The sequence below is a fragment of the Phalacrocorax carbo genome, chromosome 10 (assembly GCF_963921805.1).
Source record: "Phalacrocorax carbo chromosome 10, bPhaCar2.1, whole genome shotgun sequence".
NCBI lineage: Eukaryota > Metazoa > Chordata > Aves > Suliformes > Phalacrocoracidae > Phalacrocorax > Phalacrocorax carbo.
This window is the reverse complement of record NC_087522.1, coordinates 25,881,090-25,907,451: the sequence shown is the minus strand read 5'-3', so window position 1 is coordinate 25,907,451 and position 26,362 is coordinate 25,881,090. Positions and strand designations below refer to the sequence as shown.

Genomic DNA, 26,362 nt, shown 5'->3' with positions numbered 1-26,362 from the left:
TTAATGTATAATATAATACAATAGCGTAATTGTTTAATGTTTGATGTAATACTTCTGGCACTAGAAGACGACTTACATACAGTTCAGTATAGTCAAATACTAGACTAGGTATAGAAAATTCCTTGTATTAGAAAAAAACAAGATTGCAAAAATTAGGAGACCAATAACCACAGTCGTGAGAACAACAGGAGGGAGGAAATAAAGTATCAACCCATATGTTGTTAGCAAAATAACTTCACAAAAAAAAATATTACCAAAATACAGAGCAAAACAACTGCAACCAAACAAAAATTATCAACTCCTTCAATGGGCCTTCAGTCTTTACGTGGCTGATGTAGCATTTGACAAAGCAGTAAACAAACTGCAGTTCTAAAACACCAAACAGCTTAGGATGGAGCTACTTGTCGCTAGACTGGTAATTTTTTATACCAGAAGATTAGTGAAAGATATCAGCTTTTTACCAAGCCCTGAAGATTTCAAGGCACCTGAAAAAGCCCACAGGCAAGAAAGCAAAACTGAATACTAAAGATTTAACTGCGTGTGACATATAGTAGAGATGGTCTAAGGTTACAAAAGAATGAAACACAGTTAATTCAAACACAGTTTTTCATATCAGTAACTACTTCTGTTAGAAAAAAGTTTCTATAGATAATATACTACAAAGTGTGTCATACACAAGGCATACACACCTGTCCTAGTCATACACATAAAGCTGTGACATGAGGCTTGCATGTATTCTTCACCCCTTATGCAGCCAAATGCCTACTGTGAAGATGTATAAAGAGCACTGGCTTCTAGTACTTCAGTTCCTCTGTTTATGCAAAATTCCAGACACAAAGTCCTTGTGATAGCGGTGGCAGAGAACAGGAAGCATGGTTGTAAACCCACTGGCTAGATAAAGACATCTTTGTTTGTGACTAGTGTGAATAGACAGATTACTAAGAGATATAATCCTAATAAGCTGCAAGTCTGGAAAGTATTATTTACATTAGGAGAGCAAGGCTTCTTCCTACATATAGCTGCACTCCCAAAAAAGAAGTGTTGCTAAATATCCAAATCAGACTCCATACAGCAGAGGTGTTTCTGACACAGCTTGGCAGAGGTCACTATGGACCTAGGGAAAGAATCCTCTCTAATGGTGGGTGCAGATCGTAAGTGCATTTCTGAAATTAATCTCCTGGTCCTCCCTGCTCACTGTGCTTTAATTTCCACCACATAGCAGTATCAGAGTGCATAAATTGGATTCTTTTCAGGTGAAACTGAAGACATGGCTCGTGACTCCAGCTGCAAATGGGAATTCAGTCCATGGCATCAGACTAGAGCCCGTCTGAAGTGACACCCCCCCAAAGGAAATACAGGGTGGTTGTTGAGCCTTCAGCAACAACTATTTTTTTCTCTACAGGTATGCTCTTACTGAGTTATATCTCAGATGCACCTCATCCTTATGGTTTAATTTTGACTATTAAAGTACCTGATTTTGGGAGGGGAAGCCTTACTTGGACTGTACGTTCAAGGCACAACCCTGTGAAGGGATGTTAGACAATATTGCTTGCACCTTATGGGTGCTACTGACTGTACTCAGTATGTCAGCACGCCGGCTGGATGTAGACTTCAAAAGTAGATGGTATTAGACTAGTCCTCCATGTTAATTACTTGAAATGATACAAAAGTTTTGAGAGATCGGATGACAATAAATGAACAGGAATGTGTAAATTGAAAATCTGCTGCCTGCAGAACGCAGAAGATCGTTAAAAACTGACATCCAATCTTACAGTTATTGGAACATACCTTAAAGTCAAAAGGAGCTTTTCCAAATATAGTAAATAATAAAATGTAGCTGAGATGTAAACGGATCTTGAAGCCATATAAATTGCCAAAGGGAGGTTTTCTTCTTTGCTGAATTCTGCTTTATGGACAGTTTAAAATTTATTAATAAAATGAGAAATGAAGTTCTTTTCATTTTTGTAACCGACTGCATGGTTCTTAATGGTTCTTAAAAATTCCTTGAGGCTTTCCGGATTAGTACTGATTCAAATTACTCCTCTTCCTCCCAGTGAAAATAGTTATCTTCACTCTTATATGGATTTAGTCTAGTCTATGCTTGAAAATCTTTGCCAATATAGTGAAGTTAGTTAAGACTGTGGTATTTTAATGACATTTTAATGACATTTCCGACATGCAAAAGTGCTTGTACAGATGCCGTTGCATAAAACTCAGGAACTCATGAAAGCTGGACTGTCAAAAGAATTTTTTTTTGCCACTATCAACTGCATCGACCTTAGGAAACAATGCCCACATAGTGAGGAAAAGTCTTTGTTCAAATGTAGCCATGATGATAAACCTGCGGGTATCACAAGGGAACATCAGTGAGTGATAACCTATCACAGTGGAAAGGGGAGCACCTGTTTCAGTGGAGCCTACATTCAGACTCTTAAGGATTCTAAGGTGAAGCTCCACATGAGAAGAAGTGGTAGCAAATTCTTCTCAGCCAGTGACTTACAGCAGCCATTTTTATGGTTCCTACTCTCTCATTATGGGAAAATGCAACAAAGATATTTCAACACATATCTTCAACTCAGTAGGAGTACATGTAACAAAGAGCTAAATGCAGAGGATTGAGCTCTAGAGCTCCAAACCCCACAACTTCCACAGTCAGAGAGGCCCCTCGTCCCTCTGAAGAGAAGAGGGCAGACCTCCGCCATGTCATCTGAATGGATATTCAATGTTAAAGAATGGTATACGAGACCTATAAGCCGTATTACCTCTAGATAAAACAAGTTCAATGGAAAACGTAGCTCTGGAAAGAATATGGAACATACAAGGGATTCCCTTGCTTAGAGGTCTTGTCTTACTGTTACAAGAAAACTCAGTAGCAAAATCTATGTAAACACCTGTTCTGATTAAAACACTTCAGCATGAGTGATGTTGTATGTGGTTTTGGTAGGGAGAAAAATTACCTTAAAAGCACCAAACAAGGTTTGAGGTAACGGGAGCTCTGTGATGTGGCTGTGAGTTGAAACCCTTTTGCACTGTTAGCTTGTGGTTAGAAATAGCTTGAAGAATAAATGGGTAGAGGTAAAGGAAGAACTGTTTCAAAAAACTACACACAGTGAGGTGATACTTAGAGGGAAAGTATTTCCGATTAATATGAATGTTAAATATTTTCTGAAATAATCGTTCAGATTTTTTCAGCAGGTTCTTCTCTAGTTCTCCAAATTCCCATCATGGAGAAGGATCCCTACCCTACTTCAGAAGCCTTTTTGAAGGTCAGATTACACTCTGTGAGTAGCAGTTCATATCATATGCCTCTGCAAAGCAGTTCTCCACTATACAATTGTTTGGTAACTTCATCTGTTTTCTAATTGTGAGTCACCTAATACGGTACTGCAAGCATCTGGGCCAAAAGTATCGCCTCTAGGTAGGCCTTCCTTTTGAGAAGATTCTGTGATTACAAACATAGGCTAAAACACTAGTCATATGCAACAGTGAGAAGGTAATCTACGTTGAATTTTAGCAAGATTGTTACTAGTGATGTTCCTATACAAATATGATAGTGTAAACAAGCATTTTATTTTGCTTTTAGCATTTCCATTTATGGAGATACTCTCCTTCCTAGGAAGCTTATTCAGTTTCTGGATTGTCTGCTGGTCCTCAAGCTTTATGGCATATTATTTAGTTCTAATTCACCATACAGAGAATCAACTTCACTGCTTATATGGATAACCTTGGTGCACATATGATTACTCATATGTTAAACGTGGTTGATAGTGTTGGTAATCGACCATTCCCTGGGTGCAGTAAGTATAGCGCAAAATATCTCTCCTTATTAGGTAATTTCCTGTGCTAAGAGGCAGTGCAGAAATGTCCTCCAGTGTATGAAATATAGTTGCACTCCACTTTAATAGAAGCCTCTCTGTGTAAAACACTACATTTTTAAACCTTCCAGTAGCTGCCTAAGCTATCTTTCAGTGTACAATGAATCAGATAGCATAACTTCTTTGTTCTGAATAGCCTTTTTAATAGACACAAAATTTCCACACTTACTTTTATCACCTATTATCCAATTACCCACTTAAAGATTTGTGTATGCTATTGTTCACTCCCTTCTCTGCTTGCACTGAATTTTATCATTGGGGGCTGGACTTTGATTCTCTCCTTTTTCCCAGTGAGTTCTGATGAATTCCAGGCTGGTATCGAAGGGGACGCTTGAGACTCTCCTGTCTTGACTCAGAGGCAGGAGAGGACTCTTCAGCAGCTTGCTTATTTCTAGGTCTAGTCAAGATTTCGTGGTATGAAAAAAAAGAAGAATGAAATGCTTATGTATAAACTGATGCTAGTGAAATACAGTTTGGGGCTTCAAGAGTTAATATCCTATCATGTTCTTGATCTTACCCCATTGCTAATATGGTTTGCTTGTTGAGTTCCTTAGGGTGGGGAATGAGAGGAACTTGTGAGTGGCCTCTGGTTTTACCAGTGTATGAGGGAGGAAAGTCTGTAGTGGCTGAAATTCCCCCTCACACATAGACCCAGGTGAGTAGTAAACAGGCTACTTTCAAAAGCAGAACCTGTGGCACATGGGCATAGATTGAAGGGGAACAACCCAGACAAAGAAACTTGACTTTTCCAAGACATTATTAACTAACTGCAAAGCAGAAGGCATTTTGCAGAATGAGAGAGTTCTCCCCTTGTAGCAAGGCCCCACCCTCTACCTCCTGCCCCATGGCACACTCGCTGCTGCCCCTGCCAGAACCTCAGTGCAGCCAAATGCAAGTAAAACAATGGGATAAAGAGAGGGGAGAACACCATGAGAGAAGAGCTAAAGCAAAACCTCTACAAGGAATTTTGGCACCTGAATGTTTAGATGCAAATCTTGTTCTCTGCTCACTGTTAAAGGCACTCAGGATCTGAGAACAATCAAGTCTTTGCATGGGACACGTGATACTTTCTCCTTTTTCCTACTTGCTTTCTCCTTTCAGGAGCTAAGAAAGAAAAGAAATCATAAGGAACAAATAAGAGGACTAAGTGCCTTTCACTGAAATATTTTGTTCCATTGAAAAGTTTACAAAGAAAGTCTCAGGGCTTAACTTCAGTCTTTTGTAGAAACCTGAGGCTGTATATTTGAAAATGCCATACTCTTTCTTCCCTTTTTGCTAAGTATCACCACCTAATTCCAACACAGGATTATTATTAAAGCAACTGCACTCCCCTCACAGAAGTTGTCAGGACTGTGTCTCTATGAAACATCATTAAACCAAAAAGCAGCACCATCGTTAAGGTTCATCTACAGTGGGAAGTACGTTGTCTTCCATAGAGCACTGCACCCATACGCTGGTTTATTGGTAGCAGGCCCAGGCTCTGGGGTGCTGATTATACAGTGAGCACCTGCCCATGGCAGATCTGTCTTAGGACAGACTTCCTGCTACAGCGCCGCAGCTCCCTGAAATGAGATTTATGCAAACTGGCTAGAGTGTGATGTCACAGCGCCCTGATAGACCCAAGGGCTATCTCCCTTCTACAGACATTTGATAAAATCAGGAACTTCACATACAACTCGGGAAGAAGTTCACCTCAGAACCTATTAGGGCAAACTATGAAAACTTGTTAGGGTCCTTCTCCTACCCTGAGATCCGTCTCTGCAAAGGGACTTTGCAGAGTCCAAGGATCTCACTTTTTTTTTTTTTAATTTGGTTTTTGTTTGTTTGTTTTGTTTTGTTTGTTTGATTCATGTGATTTTTTCAAGTCAGTTATTCTGGATGTTTGAAAACTGAATTAAGAAAAATTCACTCAGAAGTTGGCTGAATGTTGCAAGCTTGCAAAATGGAAGGATTTCCCCTCATTCCCCCTGTGAGTATATGGGGTTTATTCTTAATATGGATCATTGGGCTCAGTAGCACAAACCAAAGTAAACCAGGTTTTATTATTTAAGAATACCTCTGTTTTGGTCTGTATTTGTAATGCCAGGAAATTGGGCTTAGGTCAATATATAAAGCTAGTGACAACGTTGCAATGAATGGGAAATTAACATTTCCTCCCTAAACTTGTATCTGATACTGATCTCCATTTGTTTTCACAGATTAAATGTATGGCATTTTTTTTACAGTATGCATATAGCAAGTCAGTAATTGTTTTTTCAGCGCTGGCTTTGAGATAAGGCCACATCTTTCTTCAGGTTGTAATTCGTAATAATCTGGAGTCTCTGGCATAGTTTATCTACTTAACTGTCTACCAATCTGTGAAAGAAGAGTTGCTGAATGCTGATTTTACATATTGCAGATTTTAGGACTCTGTGCTCTTTGCAATGATGGCATTTTGGTTGCTAACTTCAGCTTTACTTGAACTGAATTCTCTTGAATTCACTTGTTAAGAAAAAGCAATTGGTGAATGAAAGGAAAAAACCCACACCCCTTAATTGGGTCTTCCAATGTTTTCTCTAAGATAAAAGTTTTTCTATACGCTTATGAGGCTGCTTCTATCTTTTCTTTAACTCTGAAATATTGTTACACTGCGTACGATGAGTTCAGAAATTATTATTTATGGACAAAGTAATGTCACTCACCTGTTGTTCGGAAACAAATCTTAGTGGGAAATCTCTAAACAGAACGGGTTAAAGAGGCCCTAACTAGATTTTATTAAGTTTGTAGACACTGAAAAGATGTCAGATAAGGTGTTTTACTTGGATTTTTATGTGGTAGGTGACTTACAGTAATTGCTATACGTGTTCAGAAAACAGACAATACAGATCCAAGAGTCCTTCTAACAAAACTTGTATCGATTTTTGTTTTTGTCTTGTCCCATCTAATGAAGGTTGAAGACATGTTGCCTTATCTTCCACTCAGAAAGATGGCCCTTTCAATTCCTTTCGTATTTGGTATCCATGTTGACTGAAAAAATATGTCTTCTTTTCAGAAGACCCTTTATTCTAGCAGTTCATCGTCAGTGTCCCTGAAATCCCCTATCTGTACAAAGGGTGAAAAGACCCTAAAAATCTGTTTTTCTTTTTCTTAAATACACCAAGTTGCCCAGTGGATCTACTGTAAATGCGTCAGGATAGAAATGTGAAAAGAAACTGAGAAAATGAAAGAAGTACACAGAGAGTTCTCAATATGTCATTTGTTGGGCTTAAAAAAAAATTTAAAAGAAACCCAAACCTTGTCCTCAACTACCCCAGAAACCAGCATCTCCATTTAAAAAAAAAAATATAATTGTTAACTTTCTGACCGCTCATTCACCAACAGCCGAGTTTTCTGAACTGGTTTTTTTTCAGTATTGAATTCCAGTGAATACATTGAATAAATGGAGTGAAAATCTAACACAGTCTGCCCCATATTATGATTTGTCTTAGAGTTAATATTCTGGCTGAACTCTGTTCACAGGAATGATACAACAGGCAGCAAAAATACAATTATGTCTTACAGGAGCAATTTACGTGGCAATTTAGGGTTTTTTTTAATTAAAATGTCAAAAAATTAATAATTTTCTGTTTTGTACTTTCAAAATCATTTTAAGTGCACTTTGAGTGCTGCCAGTTAGAGCCCCACATGGCATCGTTATAAACGTCTGTGCCTCCTGGGACTTTTTCAGAGGGGAGACATAAGCCTGTTTCTAGACAGGGGTTTGTGTGAAGCAATCCTCCCCTACTCTGCCCCTCCCCTTTCAGTTGAGGGTGGGTCAGTAACTGCCTTCCTCTTGACTGTGCGAGGAAACTCTTACCCTTCATTTGGAAAATGCTGCTCAAATGGTTTAGGAGTACTGCATCTTTCTCTGAAGATGGGAAAATTCTGCAAACTGGGCCCGTGTCTTCCAGTGCGTGACAGAATCTAGTTGTGCTATGGGGCAAAAAATTATTGTCAAACACCTTTGCCCAAAGAGGGCACAGGTACATGTGAATCCCTAATTATCCACCCGTAGAAATCACAGCTTTGAATGGAAGTATAGTTATACGAGAGCGAAAAGGCCCGACAGCGTGCTGTTCCAAATAACTGCATTGCCAGCACGGTCCAGTGAGGCTGGCCCATGAGTCATTGTGTTAATATTTTTACTCACCTTTTCTAAAACAGTTATACTGTAATTTTTTTCCAAGGAAATAATCTTGGCCTTAAAACTTGTCTCAGCAGCACATCATTGGAAACTGTGTGGGGTTTTTCTAAATCACATGCCAACGATTAGTTATGTCAGGATAACAAAAATAAAAGATTAGCATTTAGTGAATTTACAGTCACCTGGAATCATCTGAGTCTTGGTGAATAACAAGAATTTTCAGATTGCTCTTCTGTTGAGTCCCCTGTAGCTCTCTTAACCAATGCCAACCAAGCTTTCTCCAAGTAGTTTTGTGGTTTTTCCCTTGATTTTTAGGGAAAATAAGGAAGATGGAGGCAACTCTCCATTTATCAAAGTCTGTGACAGATAAAGTATTGTTTGTTGACCTCTTGCTTGAGGTTGGAATACAGTTTTAGATCTCATACTGCACCTCATGGCATGTAGGAAAGGAGATATCAACCTCAGACCACAGCTATGATTTGCTAACAAAGCTTTCTGTCACTCACATGAAAACAATTGATAGAACAAATAGCCATTGACATCAGTTAAATATTAAATTGTAACATAAGCCATTCTTTGCTTTTTGTCAGGGGAAACAAAACAGTTCACTGTCATGGAAGTGCTATTTGTAAGTAAGATGATGAAATTGGTGTGTGGGTGGGGAGGTTCCAGAGAAGGATGGGGCAAGTGGGTAAAGACTAGTACAAGAAGCAATAGCAGCACATGGTGAAACCTCTTCTCACTAACTAGAAAAAAAGCTTTTAATAAATTTTTTTTTATAAAACAGAGAGAGATTAAAAATAAGTCCTTAGAAATAGTTTCTCTAATGAAGAGAGGAAAATATCCCACCTTCCCATAGGATAAAGATAATCAGAGAGAATCTGTGCTGTACTGTCTCCTTGCCACCATCTAATTAAGTTTATGATACATAATATTTTAAAAATTTAATATATAACTTCCCATATTAGTTAATGTACCCTTGAAGATCAGACACCAAAATGGAAAGTGATGTCAATTCAAGTCATTGTGGGGATCGATTGGTCCAGGTTGCATGAGTTAACAAGGATATACACATACATATTTTATCAGATGGATCACTGGGCAGAAAGTAAATTCAAGAAAGAAAATTCCCACAATACATAATAAAGAGATGTGAAGTCCCAGACTTTCAAAACAGAATAGGTAAAAACCAATGATCTATGTAAAAGCAGACTGTTTTTCAGATGTTCACACTCTGCAACTTGCTCTGCAGTCAGCCAGATCTGCAAATACTATGGGAATCACTTTTTTAAGAGTCTGTTTAACACACTTTCCTTTAACTCTGTTCATCTGAACATCTGAACTTGTAAAACTAGCTTTTGAATGGTAGAAATACTTCTTCTTCAGCTCTCAGACTGTGAGACGCTATTGCCTGTTACAGTATATTGGACTGAAATGGGGGAGTTTGGAAAATCTTAGGGGAGAAGAAACAACAAAGGAAGAACACAACTAGGAAAAGTCAAATGTTCTTTGCCATGCCTAAAATATGTATTGTTTAGCTACCTTTGGACTGATGCTTGGTCTTCCTGCCAAGCTACACTTCTGTAAAGGTATGAGTGATAGAGCTTTTGTTGTAGCAATGGAAATTTTATACATAGCAAACTAGGCCTAGGTTGACAGGACACTGATTTCTTTAGCAGTTTGTTTACTTTTGGCTAGGTATTTATCAGAGCTACAAACTTTGATGCATTTAGATATGGCAAACTTTTATAATTTCAGTCAGTTTCTAGTATTTTAGTAGAAAGGAAACAAAGATTTTTCTTTCAAACTGTATACATGTATATAACTTTTTTAACCCCCATTTCTCCCAACTAGTGTGATGTGCATTTTCCATTTGGATGTTGAGGCCTCTCCTTTCACAGAAAATGAATGCTTTCCTCTGAGTTATGACAAATTACCAATTCTGAATATGAAAGCAAAAAATCCATACATTCTTCAGGATTACATGATTTAACAGGAAGCATATATTAATGGAAAAGAAATGGGGTAGTGGGGTGAAAAAATTTGCAAGGATAATGGAAAATAGAAATTCCATTCAGAACTTTACCCTGAAGAAAGCAAAACACAGTCTTATACACCTCTTTTATTTATTTATTTATTTATTTGTCAAAGATCAGACTACACCAAAGGTCTAAGGAATGGGGATGAGTGAATGCATATAGCCAGCCATGGTTAGAGAGAGAACAAAGAAAATATGTAGAGGAAAACCGGAAGCATCAGAGATAATCCATGCTCTACTGTATTCTTTGACCGCCCCTCTGAAATCTGGAATATAGGTTATACTTCCCATTAAATCTCTGTGTACATGAAGGACAATTCTATTGGAAACCTACAGATTTGAAAAGGGAGATTGTACCAATGTCGTCTGGAGACCAGAAATAAGAGGAGTCCCTTCACTGGTATCCCTGCTCTGGATACAATTAAATGATGATTTGCTCATTTTTCTTAGTCTTTCACTTAGATTGTCTTTATTGTGGGTTATTGTCTTCTCAAGATTTCCCCAAAACAATTATCCACCACCACAGATTATACTGGGACCTGACAGCCAGGCAATGGATTTGTTCCTGAGACTTTGAATATTCCATGGGTCTGATGCCCAGTTAGTGCGTATTCTGGAAGTCATGGCATTTTAGGCAACGTTACCAGTGTGTTTTAATACAGCACACTAATAGAGAATGCAGCTGCTACTAAGGATCTACCAAGGACAAAAGTAATTTCTAAAAGTATTTTTTTTCTTTGTGTGTTCTAACACCATAATCCTCTGGGAATGGGTCTCTCTTTTTCTTGATGTAATTTCTTCAATATCATCATAGAAATCACATCTCTAGAAAAGGACAATCTTCAAATCCCCAAATTCCAACGGAATGAACAGTAGGAGGTAACTAAAAGAATTAAAGAGTAGAGTTAATGAACAATGGTTTCTCTGATGTAGTTTTCACCAGAAAAAAATATTTTCCTTTTGCCAGCTGCTAATCTACCACCTCCATCTGGATTTTAATGGCAGCTGCTGCCTTAGGTTTCCTGTTCTCGAGTAGTCTAGAGGAGGAAGAAAAAGAGAAGCTCGCCTGTGTTTCTGGCACGCTGTCACCATAGACTAAGCTTACAAAGTGTTGGTGTTCCAAAAACGAGACAAATTTATGGAAGGACATAAAGGATTTGGGACATACAGATACGCTTACGGACATATAAACATATGAACATAAAAAATATGTCCCTCATGTAAATTATCATGTTGTTTTAAATAGTGATCCTGTTCTTTAGTTATGCTGAAGTCATTAACAGAGAAGAAATGTTTCTGTTTGTACCTACTGGAAATAATTTCCTTTCAGAACAAAAAGCAAGAAGGTGTTTGAGTTCTAAATTGCTGTTGACACCATAAGCTTTTGTTCAGATTGGAAGAAAATATTGTAATGAACTTAGCTGGACAAAAGTTTAGCAAAGCCCTGTAAAGGACGTTGACTCGCTCTAACTTTTCATTCTGGAAAAAGGCAAAACCAAACGTTAAATGAAGCAACAGAATTATGCACAACTAATAATAAACAGACCACCTTTTTTTTGAAACAACATAAGATATTAAGCAATATTAACACTGGAGTACAAGGTGTGGGGAGGAAGACAAGTGGGAAAGTTACCTTATGTCACCTGGTTTAAGAAGATAGAGAGGATTTTAATTCTACAGCTAAGCACCCAATAGGTCACGGCTCAATATCTGCCCCACATTTGGTCTTTTTAAGCCCTCTCTGTGCAGCTGATTTGAACCAGAAAACATTTACAGTTCATCTTGGACGAAAGCTGAGAAAGAAAATGTTTTTATGCCCTCTGTCAACATCATTACTCTCCTACAAACTGCTACCATTTAGTGAGACCTAGAAGCACTCAGAATAACATGCTTAGGCAAGACAAGTTTCTGCTTTCTCTTTTGTGTACAGGTGGAATATTAATAATAATACTACATGTGTAACTACCAAAGAAAAGGTTTCCCTGCCATGCTGGTGTGACGGCATCTTGGCTTGGGCCTGATGTCCAAGACGAGCTCCCTAAGTAGTATCCCCTGAAGGCTGGAGGGCAGGAGATCAAGAACTTGTGTAAAACCACAGGGCAAGTTCTTGGATTGCTCTTTTTTGCATACCAGAGTTTGGTGTCAAGCATTTAATTCCTGCTGATTCAATGAGGACTTGAAGCCTCCCCCTTCTTTCCCTAGGCAATATAAAATGTGTTGGCACCTCCCTTTCACTAACTATATGAATAATTTTGAAGGGATTTGTGTAAGCTTACGGTTCTAAAAATTCCTCTTCCCTTTACAGCCCTCTGAAGATATGGTACCCTATGACTCAGACCTCTACCGACAGCCCCATGACTATTACCAATATCTCAACAGTGATGGAGAGAGTCATGGTGGTAAGTTAAAAAATATCTCCCTGGAGCATAAAATCTCATGGGATACCAGAGGAAAGAGATTTAGCGCACTCAGGAAAAGAACAAATGTTGTTGTGGTCTATAATGTTATATGTACTTTCACATCAGAAACAAACAGTACTTTATTCTGTGCAATGACACTGTTCCAACCTAGCAACTGCAACACAGTTTCTCTGAAAGAGAATTTTAGAAGGCACTGAATGATGCAAGGAGCTTCCAGGACATTCAGTGTATTGCCAGGAAGGTGGGATCTCATGATCTCTATCCTTCGTTATCTTCACTCTGCAGATCAAAATCACTTTCTTTGTTTCAGAACTCTTTGAGGACATGGATTTGCAATACTGTATTTCTCGTCTTGTGGTCCTATCTCCAATTCCCGATTGACTTAGGTCCTAGACACTCTATTTGTGCCTTCATTTTAATTATGTTTCTTTGGTATTTGGCCTTTTTCAACTCCATATATTTCTCTCTTTCTTCTGATCTCTTTTGCATGCTGCCACACCTCGCTTTAACTTTCACTCTTCCTCCACTACACCGAGTACTTCCTCTCTCTAAATCTATGTAAAACTTCCTTGTAGCTCTTTGTACATAAACCTAGCTCAATACTGTATGATTGTTTATTGCTTCAATTTATTCATGTGGTTTCAAAGCTTTGGTGTCTTTATATTTTCATGTCATCTGGGCACTGGACTCTAAATCAATGCAGAGGGAAGAGTATTGCTTTGTGGATTTTGTCTCCTGTGCAATACAATGATCCACTCTGGAAATATCAAATATTGACTCAGGAAGGAAAAGTACCATTCTGCAGTATGACTTGTGGCAGTCCCTTTGGATCCTGGAGTTTCCCTAAAAGACTCCAACTGATATAGCAACTAGACCCATCACTGCTTACATTAAGACATCTAACAACTTCACAGCATAGCACTGTTTTATCTGTGGCAACAGAAGCTACCTTAAGGGACAGCAAGTTACAGAATAGGATTGTTCTGAGCATTTAACTGAAAAAGATTCCTACCTGAATTTGTTCTTTACATTGCATTCAGGAAACACCTATGATATTCTTAATGCCTGGAGACAAAGAATTAATTCCGTTTTTATAAGTCATCTCACGGCATCTGTCAGGTCACGTTAATCAAACCCAGTAAATTCCACATGGAAATTCAGGGTTTTTACATTATAACCTGTACCTGTTTACACACCCATAAAATGAGGGTAACGTTTATTATCTCAAAGGCAATTGTGACAATTAAACAATAAATATAAAAGATGCCATGTGAAAAAAAGCACTGGGAAATAACTTTTCTGTCATTAAATCTAGGCTATCTCAAGCAACAACACCCCTCTAGCTTTCATGATCTTACCATCCCATCTGGTTTACTGCCCATTTTTCTGTTGGAAGGCTGTTCCTAAGCTACACTGCTCAGATTGTCAACACATTTTTACTAATCATAATGAACACAACAAAACCTCAAAAGTCACCTATGTGGGTTATGGCCTAAGAAGTACCTAAACACTGACTTTGAACAGAAATTTGTCTCTTCCTGAACTTGGGTTGCACTTGCCCTAAAGACCCCAAAATCGATTGTTTAATGTTTTAACTCCTATCGTAAGTGGTTATGGAAGAGGCAACTTAATTCCATCCTGCACATTTCAATCAAATCTTTATGAACGCACATGTAATGTTGTTGGTTGCGTCTAAATACCTGATACGCCCTATGCTTTCAGTCACAGCCCAAAAGAGCAATGAACAACCAAAGAATACAAAGGGGAGTGAAAAACACAAATTAACACATTTTGTTCCATTCCTGTAAACGTTGACAAACCCAACTTTGGCTTTCATTTTGTTAGCGTAGCAGTAGCGGGTCTCAAGGAGAGCTGTGCAGAAGAGCGGGAAAGGGATGTTACAAACTACTTTTAGAAATATGTCCTGAGTGTTCAGACCAATGTGGATAAAGTACAATGATAGAAAAAATGGTGGGGAAAAAAAGAATAAATGAGGTGCTGCAGTGACAGCAGTGAAGTGAAAGAGCTGAGAAAATTATTAGGAAAAAAGAAGAAATAAGTACGACAGAATTGTAAGAGAGGCGGTCAGCTTGGGGTACAGTGAGGTTACTAGCAATATATAAAAAATAATTTTGCAGGTCTACTCAATACCAATATGGACCTCAAAGGAAAGCTACCAGATAAAGTAAACAGACGCTACAAGACAGAATAATACTTCTGCCTTTGCTGGTAAGGGACCGCTAAAGAAATAGGTTTGCTCAAGTGTCAGACTGCCTCTTTCTCACTGCTAGCAAATTAATTTTGTGAAAGGGAGATGGCAATATCTTAACATGTAGATCTGTGCTAAATGCATTACTGTCACTTTTCTAGAACATCATGCCAAAGGCAACCCTTACTCCATGTTTACAAGAGTAGGCAGCAAAGTACAGGCAACAGTGTGTCACTGATTTAATGTGTAGGAGATAATTTCCAATAAGTGAACACTAAATTTAACAAGCAAAAACACACCATAAAAATGCCCAAGTGATCATGTGTTAGTCTGTAACCCTACCCTGAGCTTGTATGCTAGTAAGTCTGTAAATGTAATACAGCACATTTTGTAACACTAATGCAATCTTAGTAATTACAAAATTCCACTGTGGCTTTGTCTCTAAGTTATTACTAAACATTATTGGTTCAGTAAAAAATTACTTTTTGTATGAAGCTGAATGCTGACCCTTCTTCACTTTGTTGCTAGCCTCGTGGAACTTACTAGATTTTGTGATTTGGGATTATATTTTCATGCCACCTCCTGGAGTAATGTGATAATTTGAGAATCTCAGCTTCGATTTTGTTAGGTTTTTAGCCCATATAGAAGTAGAGGAAAGTCCAAACATGTGAACCTCAGTCTTAAATGGTATATGGAAAATAGAAAGAACTCCAAGCTTCATTTAAAAAATCCCCTCACTTCAAAGCTATTCTCATGGTTTGCTGGGGCCTGGCTCATAGATTTTTGAACATTTGGGGTTCTTAAAATCATTAAGTTTGTAAAGTGAGAACTAATGAGATCCTACTGTCATTATAGAGAAGACTGCTGCGCTGCCTAGGAGCACAGCGTTTCGCCCAGCAGAGAGGGATTCTGTAGGGAATGAAGCCATTCCTTCTCCAGTGTCCGTCGATATTTTTCTCATTTCCCCTATTGGTTTTTCCATGGCTTGTTTTTTCAGATGATCTAAACAGAGTGGGAACATCTAAGCTGTGCAGTGTGGCACTGTTTAAGAAACCCTCTCCTAGTTCAAAATGAGTTTAAAATCTGTACAGCGCAGAGCAGAACCACACAGAGACACTAGCTCATCCCTCACAAGTGCAGTCGTGTCAACCCAGCTGCCTCCTCAGACCAGGCAGAGCGCTGTGCTGGCAGAGGCGTCACGTTCCCGGTTCAAGAGCTGGCTTTGCACTGCCTGTTACTCCAGTTTATAACAAATACCTTCCTTAAGCCTGTTTCGTATTCTACCTGGTGGTTCTAACGTTATTCATCTATTAAAGCAGGAGCAAAGCAATTTACCTTGGTCAGACGATGACTGAGACAGTTCAGTTATGTTTTCTGACTTCCAGAGTGACAATCTATCTACCTCCATGGTGAATATTAACACAGTGCCTTTAAGCCTGCTATTGCTTCCCAACAGGCTAACATCCTCTCTGTCATGGGAGGGATTTCAGAATTCATGATTGTCCTTCCTCTAACCTTTCACTACATACAAGACCAAAACAAACACTATCTCCATGTCTCTATAAGAGAGAATTTTTTTCACATCCTCTTTCACTTCACATGAAATTTCTCATAATGACTCCATTGTGTAGCTATAGCTTAGCTTTTAATGACATTTTCCTTTACCCAGAGAGTATACACTTTCCATTTCTACAATCTTTCTCTCCTTTCTTTATTCTTCCTTCTACCTTTACATTTTTGAGAAAAGAATTGCTATGTGTTACTGACATAACACTAACAAAGAACATAAAAGTAAATAGCTACTGGTAACTCTAATAACTACAGACACAGATATTTTGATTTTTCTTAATATATTTTAATATGCAATAACTTAGCCAGGGTGGTTAACTGCAGAGGGGGTTGTGGAGGCAGAATTTGGAATTTCTCTTTTAATGTAACTAAAACAATATCGTTTTTCCTAAGCACCACTGTGGAATTATAGAAAATTTAGAAAGAAACAAGACTTTTTCTGCTGTCACAACTTAAATATTTGGACATGAGTTTGTGTTGAAGTAATTTCTGACGTAGATTTATTTTGTAATGTATTAGTGTTATATGGTCACTGTAAGTCCCTAAATGCTGTGCTATTAGTATTATTCTATTATAGTATTTTTACAGCAACACCTAATTCCATAAAAAAGGAATTCAGTAATGACCTGGCTAAGCATACATAGTGATTGACATGAATATGCATAAGTAGTGTTCCATAGGTTAATTTACTTGCCAAGAAAGAGTTTAAAAGAACAGTTCTGGAGGCAGCAGGAACCTTGTCATAGGCTCCAAAAAACTAAAAGGTATCTTGAAGTATAAAAACATGACTGCTGATAAAAAAAAAATAAATTTAAGAAGAGTCAAAAGTAGACCACTCAGAGCATGCACAAATACTCATACTATGCATGTTGGAAACGTACTGTGTTCCTTCTTGACCGCCACAGTTACTACCAGTAAGACATTCCATGGCTGAAGACCTGCCACTGACAGCCTCAGAGACTTTTGCCTGGGCTTTGTCATCCTTGCAATTATGCATTGGTCTCACTTGCTGTAGCAATTATCAAAGAAAGACAAACAGTCTGTGAGATTATACAATGTATTTTCAACAATTTATTATACAGGGCTGCCCATGGTATATGGGTCCTCAATGGTTGGCTCTACTTCTAGCAATCTGCAGTAATTTAACCCAGAAAAAGCATGAGTTAGTGTAGCTCGATCTTCCAACTAAACAAAAAAGTTTCAGATTGAAAGTGCCCAAAGCCTCCTGCAAGAACCTGTGGATTCAAACTCACACTCTGCCATTTCTGGGTTGTAGCAGATGTGAACGTAGAAGTATCTGGGTACTTTGCACCCATAAAACCCACTTTTTTACCAGAGAAGACAGAATTTTTCTCCAGTATAACAATATGAAGAAGTGCTACTGTGCATTGTAATTATAACTTTGGGCTCTATAATTCATATGTAGCCCACAGAAAGTGCTATACAACAAAACAAAGAAATTACAAGGTTATGCAGCAGCTCCCTGGGTGCTTTTACAAGCACCTTTCCATCCTTTTCACATGCAGTGACATGGCTTATCCACAAATCAGAAAAGCGTGAAGCACAAAGACGTAAGCACTGGTGTGGTAAATGGTCTTATAGAGCGCCTGGATGTATTTCTATAAGCCTGAGCCATAAAGATTGCATAAATGTAAAGCTCAAAGAGCTTACACCTCTCAGGTACGACTATATTTGGTATAAACGTGTCACTGAGCTCCTTGTAAAGGAAGCTGCATTCAAGGTCACTATCCCAGATTTCAAATCATCAGTGGGATTAGACCTAATTGTTTGAAACAGAAGTGGGGAAGGATGAGGAGATAGAAGCTGAGAGGAAGAATGAAACTGGCTTTTGAGAAAAAAAATATTCACAACACATTAGTATCCAGGTAATGTCATACACAATAACATCATATTGCAGAACGAGACAATCGCTCCTCTATAAATTCAGCAAAACTACGCTTGGAACAATGTGTTCAGTTCTGTCCGTCAGATTATCAGGATGTCAACATCTGGGAGGGAGCTCGGAGCCGTGCACAAGTATGACCGGAGCAGGGGGAATATACTGATTTATATTGAAGGACTGAGAGCTAAATAAATGCAGCTGGGTTAAGTGATCATTAGGAGTAGGTTGTAAGGGTACATGACAGCAGCCTGAAAACATGTGAAGGGTAGGACAGAAATTATTTATAATAAGGCAAGGGAAGAAAACTTGCAATAGTAAGACATAAATTAGAACTGTTACACTGAATATTATAAAGAAATCTCAGCCATGCATAAAATGATGCATGAGAAGTTGAACTATGGAAGATTAGTTCCTAGCTCAGTCAGAGAGAGGACGTGATGTTGACTTTGATTTTAAAAAACAGAGTGCACACAAATATGTGCATAATTATGTCTTCAGATAATGTATGTAAGAGGGAAATATAATTTGGAATGCTTCACATTTCCTCTAAGATATTTTAAATTTTGAGCAGCAAATATGACATTTAAAAATTTTGGAGATCTATGCTGAACTAAAAAACACAGAAATCTAAAACTGAGAATGGTATGGGATTTAATTTAAAATGTAAATAAATCAGGAAACAGGCCAGTGGTTATCTGAGTACTTTTTATGTTTTTGAAAAACTAAACTATCACAGAAATTACAAACATACTGAAGAGGTAAAAAAGGCAGAGAAAGAGTCTGCATTAGAATTTAGCCTCACAGTAAACACTGTACACCAACCTGCTGCAATGGTTTATCCTTTTATTCTCTAGTATTGGTGCTGAAAAAGGTGTGACATATCAACACATGATTACAGGAAATATCTAGCAAAGTGACGTGCCTTTTCTGCAGCATTCCTGAAATTTTGCTAGCAGAGTAAAATAAAGACTGAAGATAATTGCAGGATAACCTGTAAATTTTCTCCATCTCCTCATTTCCATGCCATGAGGAAGAGTATAATGGGAATGTGACAATATGTAAATCAGTAGGATTTGTTGCCTCAAGAATGAATATGTAAGACCGTTAATGGTCTCTTCTTGAGAAAGATGCCAGCATTAATGTCTTTTGCATCTTGTGCTAAATTATCATTGAAATCCATCTAAGAGAATTCTCATCACTGAAGTGGCCTAAGTATTACTTTCCAGCCACGGGCATTTATGAGATTAGGAAAAAAGCTTTACAGGGACCTACATATATTGTCACCAGTGACAAACAGCGACAGTGTGGCGAGGACAGAAAGGACAGTGACAGGAGTAGGAACCAATGAAAGACAGGTAAATGCCACATTTCTTAATCTTGCAATGACAATCTATTTTTATTTTCTTTAGAACATTACTGGGAGTATCATCCACACCACATGCACAGTGAGTTTGAGACATTTGGAGACAATCACTTCACAGAACTGCAGAGTGTCCAGCCTCCCCAGCTGCAGCAGCTGTACAGGCACATGGAGATTGAGCAAATGCATGTCTTGGATTCCGCAATCCCAACCACACACATCGGACTCAACCATCAGGTATGGTTATCAGGTCTTACTCAAAATTTAGGATGATAGTTTAGGGTAAAGAAAATAATGCATCATGGGATGCGTACTCTTAGGTGAATGACATTGCTGAAATTAATTACTTAATTCCTTCCTGCACAAGCACTTGATATAAAACTCATCATTCTCAGGACAAATGTGGTTTAAGCATTCTTTTTATCTGGATAATGAGGACTCACATTCCCCAAACTGTGCCTAAAAAGAAAATTGCATTTTGTAGAGGTTTTTTTTGAAATTTCCAAATTTTGTTTGATTTGTAATGAGAATCCACTGTTTTGAAATTCTGCAGAGGAATGGGAGCTGAGAAGCTATACATTGTCATAGCAAGGGCATCCATGGCTACTGGGAAGTATTCTGCATCTCAGAGTAGTAGGAAAATTTTAAATATTTCCAAGCAACCCTCACAAGTTTACATGACCTGTACAAGAAACGCTAACAAAGGCAAGTCACTGGTAATTTTACCACAGTGAAACAGGCTGAGGACAACCAACTTGTGTTTTTACCAGAAAGTAAATAAGTTGCAAGCCAAAACACACGTGTCTCTGCTCAGAATTTACATGAAGCCAGTCATCTCCCTCTAAAAAAAAGATACTCCATCGCGCAGTAAAGATAGTCACCAAAGCGCCCGTGAATTCTCACTAAAGCTGAAATTGTAAGGGGTTCCATCATACTACAAAGACACTAAGCAAAGTGGGTGTGCAGATCACTTTTACCTCTTGATCCTACAAGACTATGGCCAAAATCATTACTGGGAGCAATCGGAAAGCTGGGCGATCTTGTGCTAAGGAGTTTCCGACTGCAGGCAAGCTACCTACAATGTGCCGAGTACAAGACAGAGTAGGACTGAGGTCAGAGACAAACGTGTTTGCTGATTACAGTGCTGCATATAACGGTGCCATCGCTGAAGTTTTGTGAGAGAAACTGCATGCATGGACTTCATTTTGGGCTTCTTTGTTCAAAGCGAACTGAAATGGTGTGCAAATACTGTATTTATCAAAACGAAAGAAGGAAAATAATTGAGTGAATAAGTTAACACTGTCAACAGGAAACTGGCTGACTGCAAGCCATCAGACTTCTCACCTACTACTGAGAAATAAATCAGGAATAGAATATAAGATGTAGATACAAACAAAGAATTAGGAACAGAAAGTTACAAATATAAAAAATGCTTCATGGAACAGCAGTCTGTGGGAAGCTTAACGTCGTTTCAGTTGCTCACTGCAACTGTTAATACATAATGACCGACCGTTACCTCTAACCAAAGGCAAAGAATAAAAATTAGCCCCTTTCTGGATGTCTTTGGAAGCACCACCAAAACACAAGAGAGGGTGTGTCTGCTTATCCCACTTCATTCTGCTCAGTTATCTTTCATTTCAGGACAAAAGGCAGAGAATTCATTTTGTTGCAACTTGTGATAAAGAGCACTGCTCTCTTTGCCCCCCCCATACCAAGGTGCAGAAGATAGTAGGTAGAATTCACCACTACATTCCTCTTCTTTACCAGCTGGGGATCTTTGGCATTTTACTTTAACCTACAGTAGCTCATGCAAGTGGTGCTCAGCATGCTCTGAGGCTCTGAGACCCTGGTGTGTCTCAGCCACAGCTCTAGGCAACACATACTGATATTCAAGGCATTTTCAAAGGAACAGAAGCAGGAAGCAAGCTTTAATCCTCTGCTGAATTTGCCAGTTACTGACTGCACCCATGCTTGTCGTGCAATACGAGTTAGAGTTTGCAAATAAAGGAAGAACATGCAAAGCTATTTCTCTAATTTTCTGTTGATATCACATCATTTTGTGAAATCAAAATTGAGGCTCAAGCTGTTCTTGGACAAGATTTCTTCAGTTTTGTTAGCCTGCCAGCAGGTGGTCTCACAAATAATAAATTAAGAAAACAATAGTCATTCTGAAGGCAGAAAGAAAGGAAAGGTTGGAAAGTTGTGAAGAGCTTCAGAAAGAGGGAAATCACAAATGGATGCCACAGGCCCTGGGACAACATCAGAACACGGAAAGTAGCTAACAGTGTCTTAAGCTTTATCTCTCCAGAACAGTATTAGTAACCTGGATCTTCAAACACACCAGCAGGTCTGCTGTGACTCTGTGTAACATAACTGTTTCGTATTGACCTATCCTGAGTTTCGGGTGCGAAGCGTAAGCAAAAACACAGCAGATAAGTAAAGTGAGGACAGTGTGGGAGAAGCTTACTCAACTCCCCAGGTTGGCCTCTGCAACCCACTTTGCTTGTGAGACACAGTTCCCCCTCCCTCCTCCACAGCCCTCGCCCACCACCCTGCTCCAGCCCAGAGGAGGGTTTCCTTGCTCCCACACTACCCGCCCCCAGGCACTCCAGGTTTCCACAACCTTTTTTCTCTGAAGGGACACCAATCTCTGTTCCCCTCCCCTGTAAGGTTTTGTCCCACCTTCTCATTCCCCTTCCCCCATGGCACTGTCTTTCCCTTCCTTCCTACCCCTGAGGCCGCAGCTTTCTTAACTGTAAAAAGCTAAAGGTGACTCTGTGGTGAGGGCTGAAGTTTCGCTCTCGGGGATCTGACAGGAAGCTTACACACACTCTTACCCAATCCTGGCCTTCCTGCCAGATTGGCTCCAGCCAATCTGCCAACTCATTAACTGCCAGCTGCTGCACCCCAAAACCAGCCCTTTGCACACTCCTTATTGGGACATTTTAAGATGGTGCAAAACTCGTCTGAAAAGCACCACTTGGCAAAGCCCAACAGGGAGTGGGTGGTGTGACTCACGAGGTGAACACCCACTCCCTGCTTCAGTGCTTCAGTCCCCTGGGAAGGGTACTGGGCCTAAGATGTCCTTTCTTGGTGGAGAGAAGGAAAAGCAGTTCAAAAGGAGCTCACCTTTCAGGACTATTGATCTGGCCCATTTCCTGAAAACCACATTCTACAAGCTGCTGCATTTGGGGGATGTTGGCTGGGTTTTTTGAATTTAGGATTTGGGTCCTTACTCCCTGCCCCTCAGACTGTTCTGTTTCTCATTCTTAAATAAGAAACTGCAATAATTCATGGCAATTGGTCATGATCCCTAACAAACCAGACTGCAACCAGGAATTTATAGAGCTGAGGTTTATTCCACACTGCTCCTGACAAGTCCTCTAAATAAGGGCAAGAGAATTCAGCACAAAAACTGGCTTGCTAGCTTTGCAGATGAGAAATCCCCATGAATGGGGAATTTTCAGGTAGCCACTTAGGAAAAGAGAATGTGAGCCACTATGATGTATTGTTTATCTTAGTGCTAAGTTTGTTCCCCTCATCAAGGGGAAAATTCGGGACGGGAAGCTGACAGACCTGTGTATCCCTGTCTCCAGAGCTGGATGCAGTCGTGTAGGGAGTCAGTGCTGGCAGAAGGTAGTGTGCCTGAGCAAGGAAGAGAAAAACAGAGCCAGAGCCAGCCAAAGCAGATATGCTAGTGCAGAACTGTTCAGCTCTTTCAAATTTAAAAGAGTAGTTCCAGAAGGTCTGAGTTAGGACAAAAGTTATTCTCAAATGCAGTTTTACACTGGCGATAGGGAACAGGGGTCAGAAACTCACTAGGAAGAGCATTAGCTTTGGGGAGATACGGGGGAAGGGGGGCAATACCATTTGCATAGGATATAACATATGGGAAAGTTGTGACTTTCACAACCTTATTCCTTCCTTCCTCCCTCTTGTAAAGATGTGTCTTTGTACATGTGCAAGTGCTGACTGTTAGCTGGAAGTGTTTCTTAATTGCATAGCATTGATTGGAAATGTCAACAACTCAGTATTACCCTAAACCATCTCACATACCTCTTCCCTTCTTCCCCCTTTCCTCTGAACTCTATCCATGACATTTCCTTTTTTATTCTTGATGCCCCACCCCCTATCACTACCTCCTGCCTCTACTACTCTTTTCTGCCAAAGGTGTCCTATTTGCCCCGGATGTGCCTACAGTACTCCTCTCCACCACAGCCCAGTTCTGATGAGGAGGACATAGAGAGGCAGAGCCCCCCATTGGAGGTATCAGATGGGGAGACTGATGGTGTGGACCCTGGGCCTGGAATTATGCACGGAGAAACAGGTCGGTGAAGACAGAGGGACTTTGTCAAGCTATGTGCTGAGCCGCTGTTACATTACCATGATGATAATGAATAAACTGTACTAGCTGTGCTAGTATTTTATCCTGCTGCCAAAGCTTCACTTTCCATGACACCTTGCACTCTCCTGTCCTCTGCATCTTTTATGACCATAACTCTGTCTATATCTCAGATCTCATGTCTTCATGTACTCCCACTTCCTCCTTCTGCCTTGCCTATTCAAGCTTCCCGAATGGAAATGGATTTTACCATTTCTACTCCAATTTACATTAACGGATGGGAAAACCAAGGCAAGAAGGTCAAGGAACTGATTTTTAAAAATACTTAGCTCTGTTTGCTTAGTACCTGAAAGTCAGGTTCTGTATAACCTGCCCAAATTAACTTCAAGATTAGTTTCAAATTAGCAATGATTTTCAGTTAGCTTCAAATTAGCAAATCAATTTCAAAACAAGGTTTTGACCTTTGGAATTCCTTGTTCTTCTTTTTTCTTCTTGGCGCATCAACCCACATTCTGTCCTTGCAGTGTAACACTGTCTATTATTATAAATGTTGTGAACCGAAGCAGTTACATGGCTGACAAGCCAGCTGAAGCAATTATACGAATTATATACATTCTGCTGTTTCGCCAGGAGCTATGCGTTAATGCTAATGCTCCACTGCCTTTCTTCTCTGACTCTCACACAGGCAGTAAGAAAAAGATACGTCTGTATCAGTTCCTTCTGGACCTTCTTCGCAGTGGAGACATGAAGGACAGCATCTGGTGGGTAGACAAGGAAAAAGGTACTTTCCAGTTCTCCTCCAAACACAAAGAAGCATTGGCACATCGCTGGGGCATCCAGAAAGGCAATCGCAAGAAAATGACCTACCAGAAGATGGCACGGGCTTTGAGAAACTATGGCAAGACAGGGGAGGTCAAGAAAGTCAAGAAGAAGCTGACCTACCAGTTTAGTGGCGAGGTGATGGGAAGGGGGGTCACTGATAGGAAGCATTATTCTCACTGAGGCCATGGGACCCTAAGCAAGAAATATATTAAGACCTCTTGGCTGGATACCAGCAGAGGTGGTGGACGCATCTTTCTCTTTGCCTCCTGCGCCCCCTTCTCTGCCTTTAAACGGCCTTTACCGTCAGATGTGTCTGGTACGAATTCCCTTCTTCAGCATCTGAGAATCCTAAAAGCGACAGAATCCTTTGTGTCCATCCTACAAGTTGGACAGAGTTGGGAAATTTAAACAGTGTACAAATATCTTATTTTAAGGAAAGATTTTTTGATTGTATTGTAACTCAAGAATATAGCTGATGAAGTTTTTCCTTCAAAGGTGGTGCTGTGTCATTCACAGTGACACTGCATTAGCTTACAGCTTTCAAACTAGCATTAATACAGGCTCTGCCGCAGCTCTCAAAGCTAGAGAGAAGTTTGCAGATCTTGGAATTATACCTGTTCCTTTAAATAACATGTATATATTTAATGAAATTTGATATAATGAAGTTCTGGTGTTTGCATAATAAATGATTACTTCACAAACAAATCTCATGTGCATTCAGTTATGCAGATACAGCTCATGTGTGGTATCTGAACAAAAAACACACTGGATTATAGGGCTTTATCCATCCATCACTACCGTTTAATTACTTAGAAACATCATCAGTGTTGTCAAACTAAGTAACAAAAATAATAGGTAAGATACATTGCTGTGAAAGAGACTAAAGTACTGAAGTAGATTTAAAAAAAAATATATATATACACATACCCGTCATTATTTTCTCCTGTGCAAGTGAAGCCCTGCCAGTTGAATAATTTCTATTCACTTATACCAAGAATGGCGCATATATATCCCTATCCGGTTTAGAGCATAACAATTAACCATGTTCTCCTGTGGTTTCACTCATTTTCCTGCTCCTGTTCTTCCTTCTTTCTTGCTTACCTCCTCAGTGGTATCTTGATTTTAGCTTATGAACCTTTCTGGGAAATAAGTTGTAGTTAGCCATGTCATTGCAGAGTTCTAGTATGAAAGGTTTTCAAGCTTTTAACTGTGGATTTTAGTCCCTACTGTAAAATATTTAATAGTTACTAATAACAACTGCATTGTATAGATTACATTCGAAATGCAAAATAAAAGATAATTCGACACCTGAGACACCATGGTAGAGTTACTCAGTACATCTAAACACAGAAAAGAAAACCAAAGTCAACCAACACTGAGAAAATTAACATTTTAACTTTTAACATTATTTAACATATCTCCACTGTGTTCAAGCACTCAGAAATCAGGAAATTTCATCACGACTCTTCCGAAGTAGATGAGGTGAAATGAGATAGGTCTAGAATGAAGAAAGGGTTTTGTTTAACAAGATTAAAATGTAGTAGAACATGCCAAATATGACAGTTTGGAAGTCATGACTAGCCAACATAACTAACTTGAAGCTTTTCCGAGCTTGCTCTTCACTGAAAACAAAAATAGTTTAAAGTGATGAGATTCTTACAG

General features: G+C 39.2%; 1 protein-coding gene across 1 annotated transcript; it reads left to right on the top strand.

The window, feature by feature from the left end:
* The first annotated feature begins 5,507 nt into the window (after window positions 1-5,507).
* Window positions 5,508-25,969, top strand: SPI1 (Spi-1 proto-oncogene). Its single transcript, XM_009515259.2, has 5 exons — window positions 5,508-5,844; window positions 12,381-12,474; window positions 19,586-19,773; window positions 23,707-23,863; window positions 24,564-25,969. Exons 1-5 carry the CDS (start codon window positions 5,800-5,802, stop codon window positions 24,878-24,880), a joined length of 801 nt encoding a protein of 266 aa, XP_009513554.1. The 5' UTR covers window positions 5,508-5,799; the 3' UTR covers window positions 24,881-25,969.
* The last annotated feature ends 393 nt before the right edge of the window (window positions 25,970-26,362 follow it).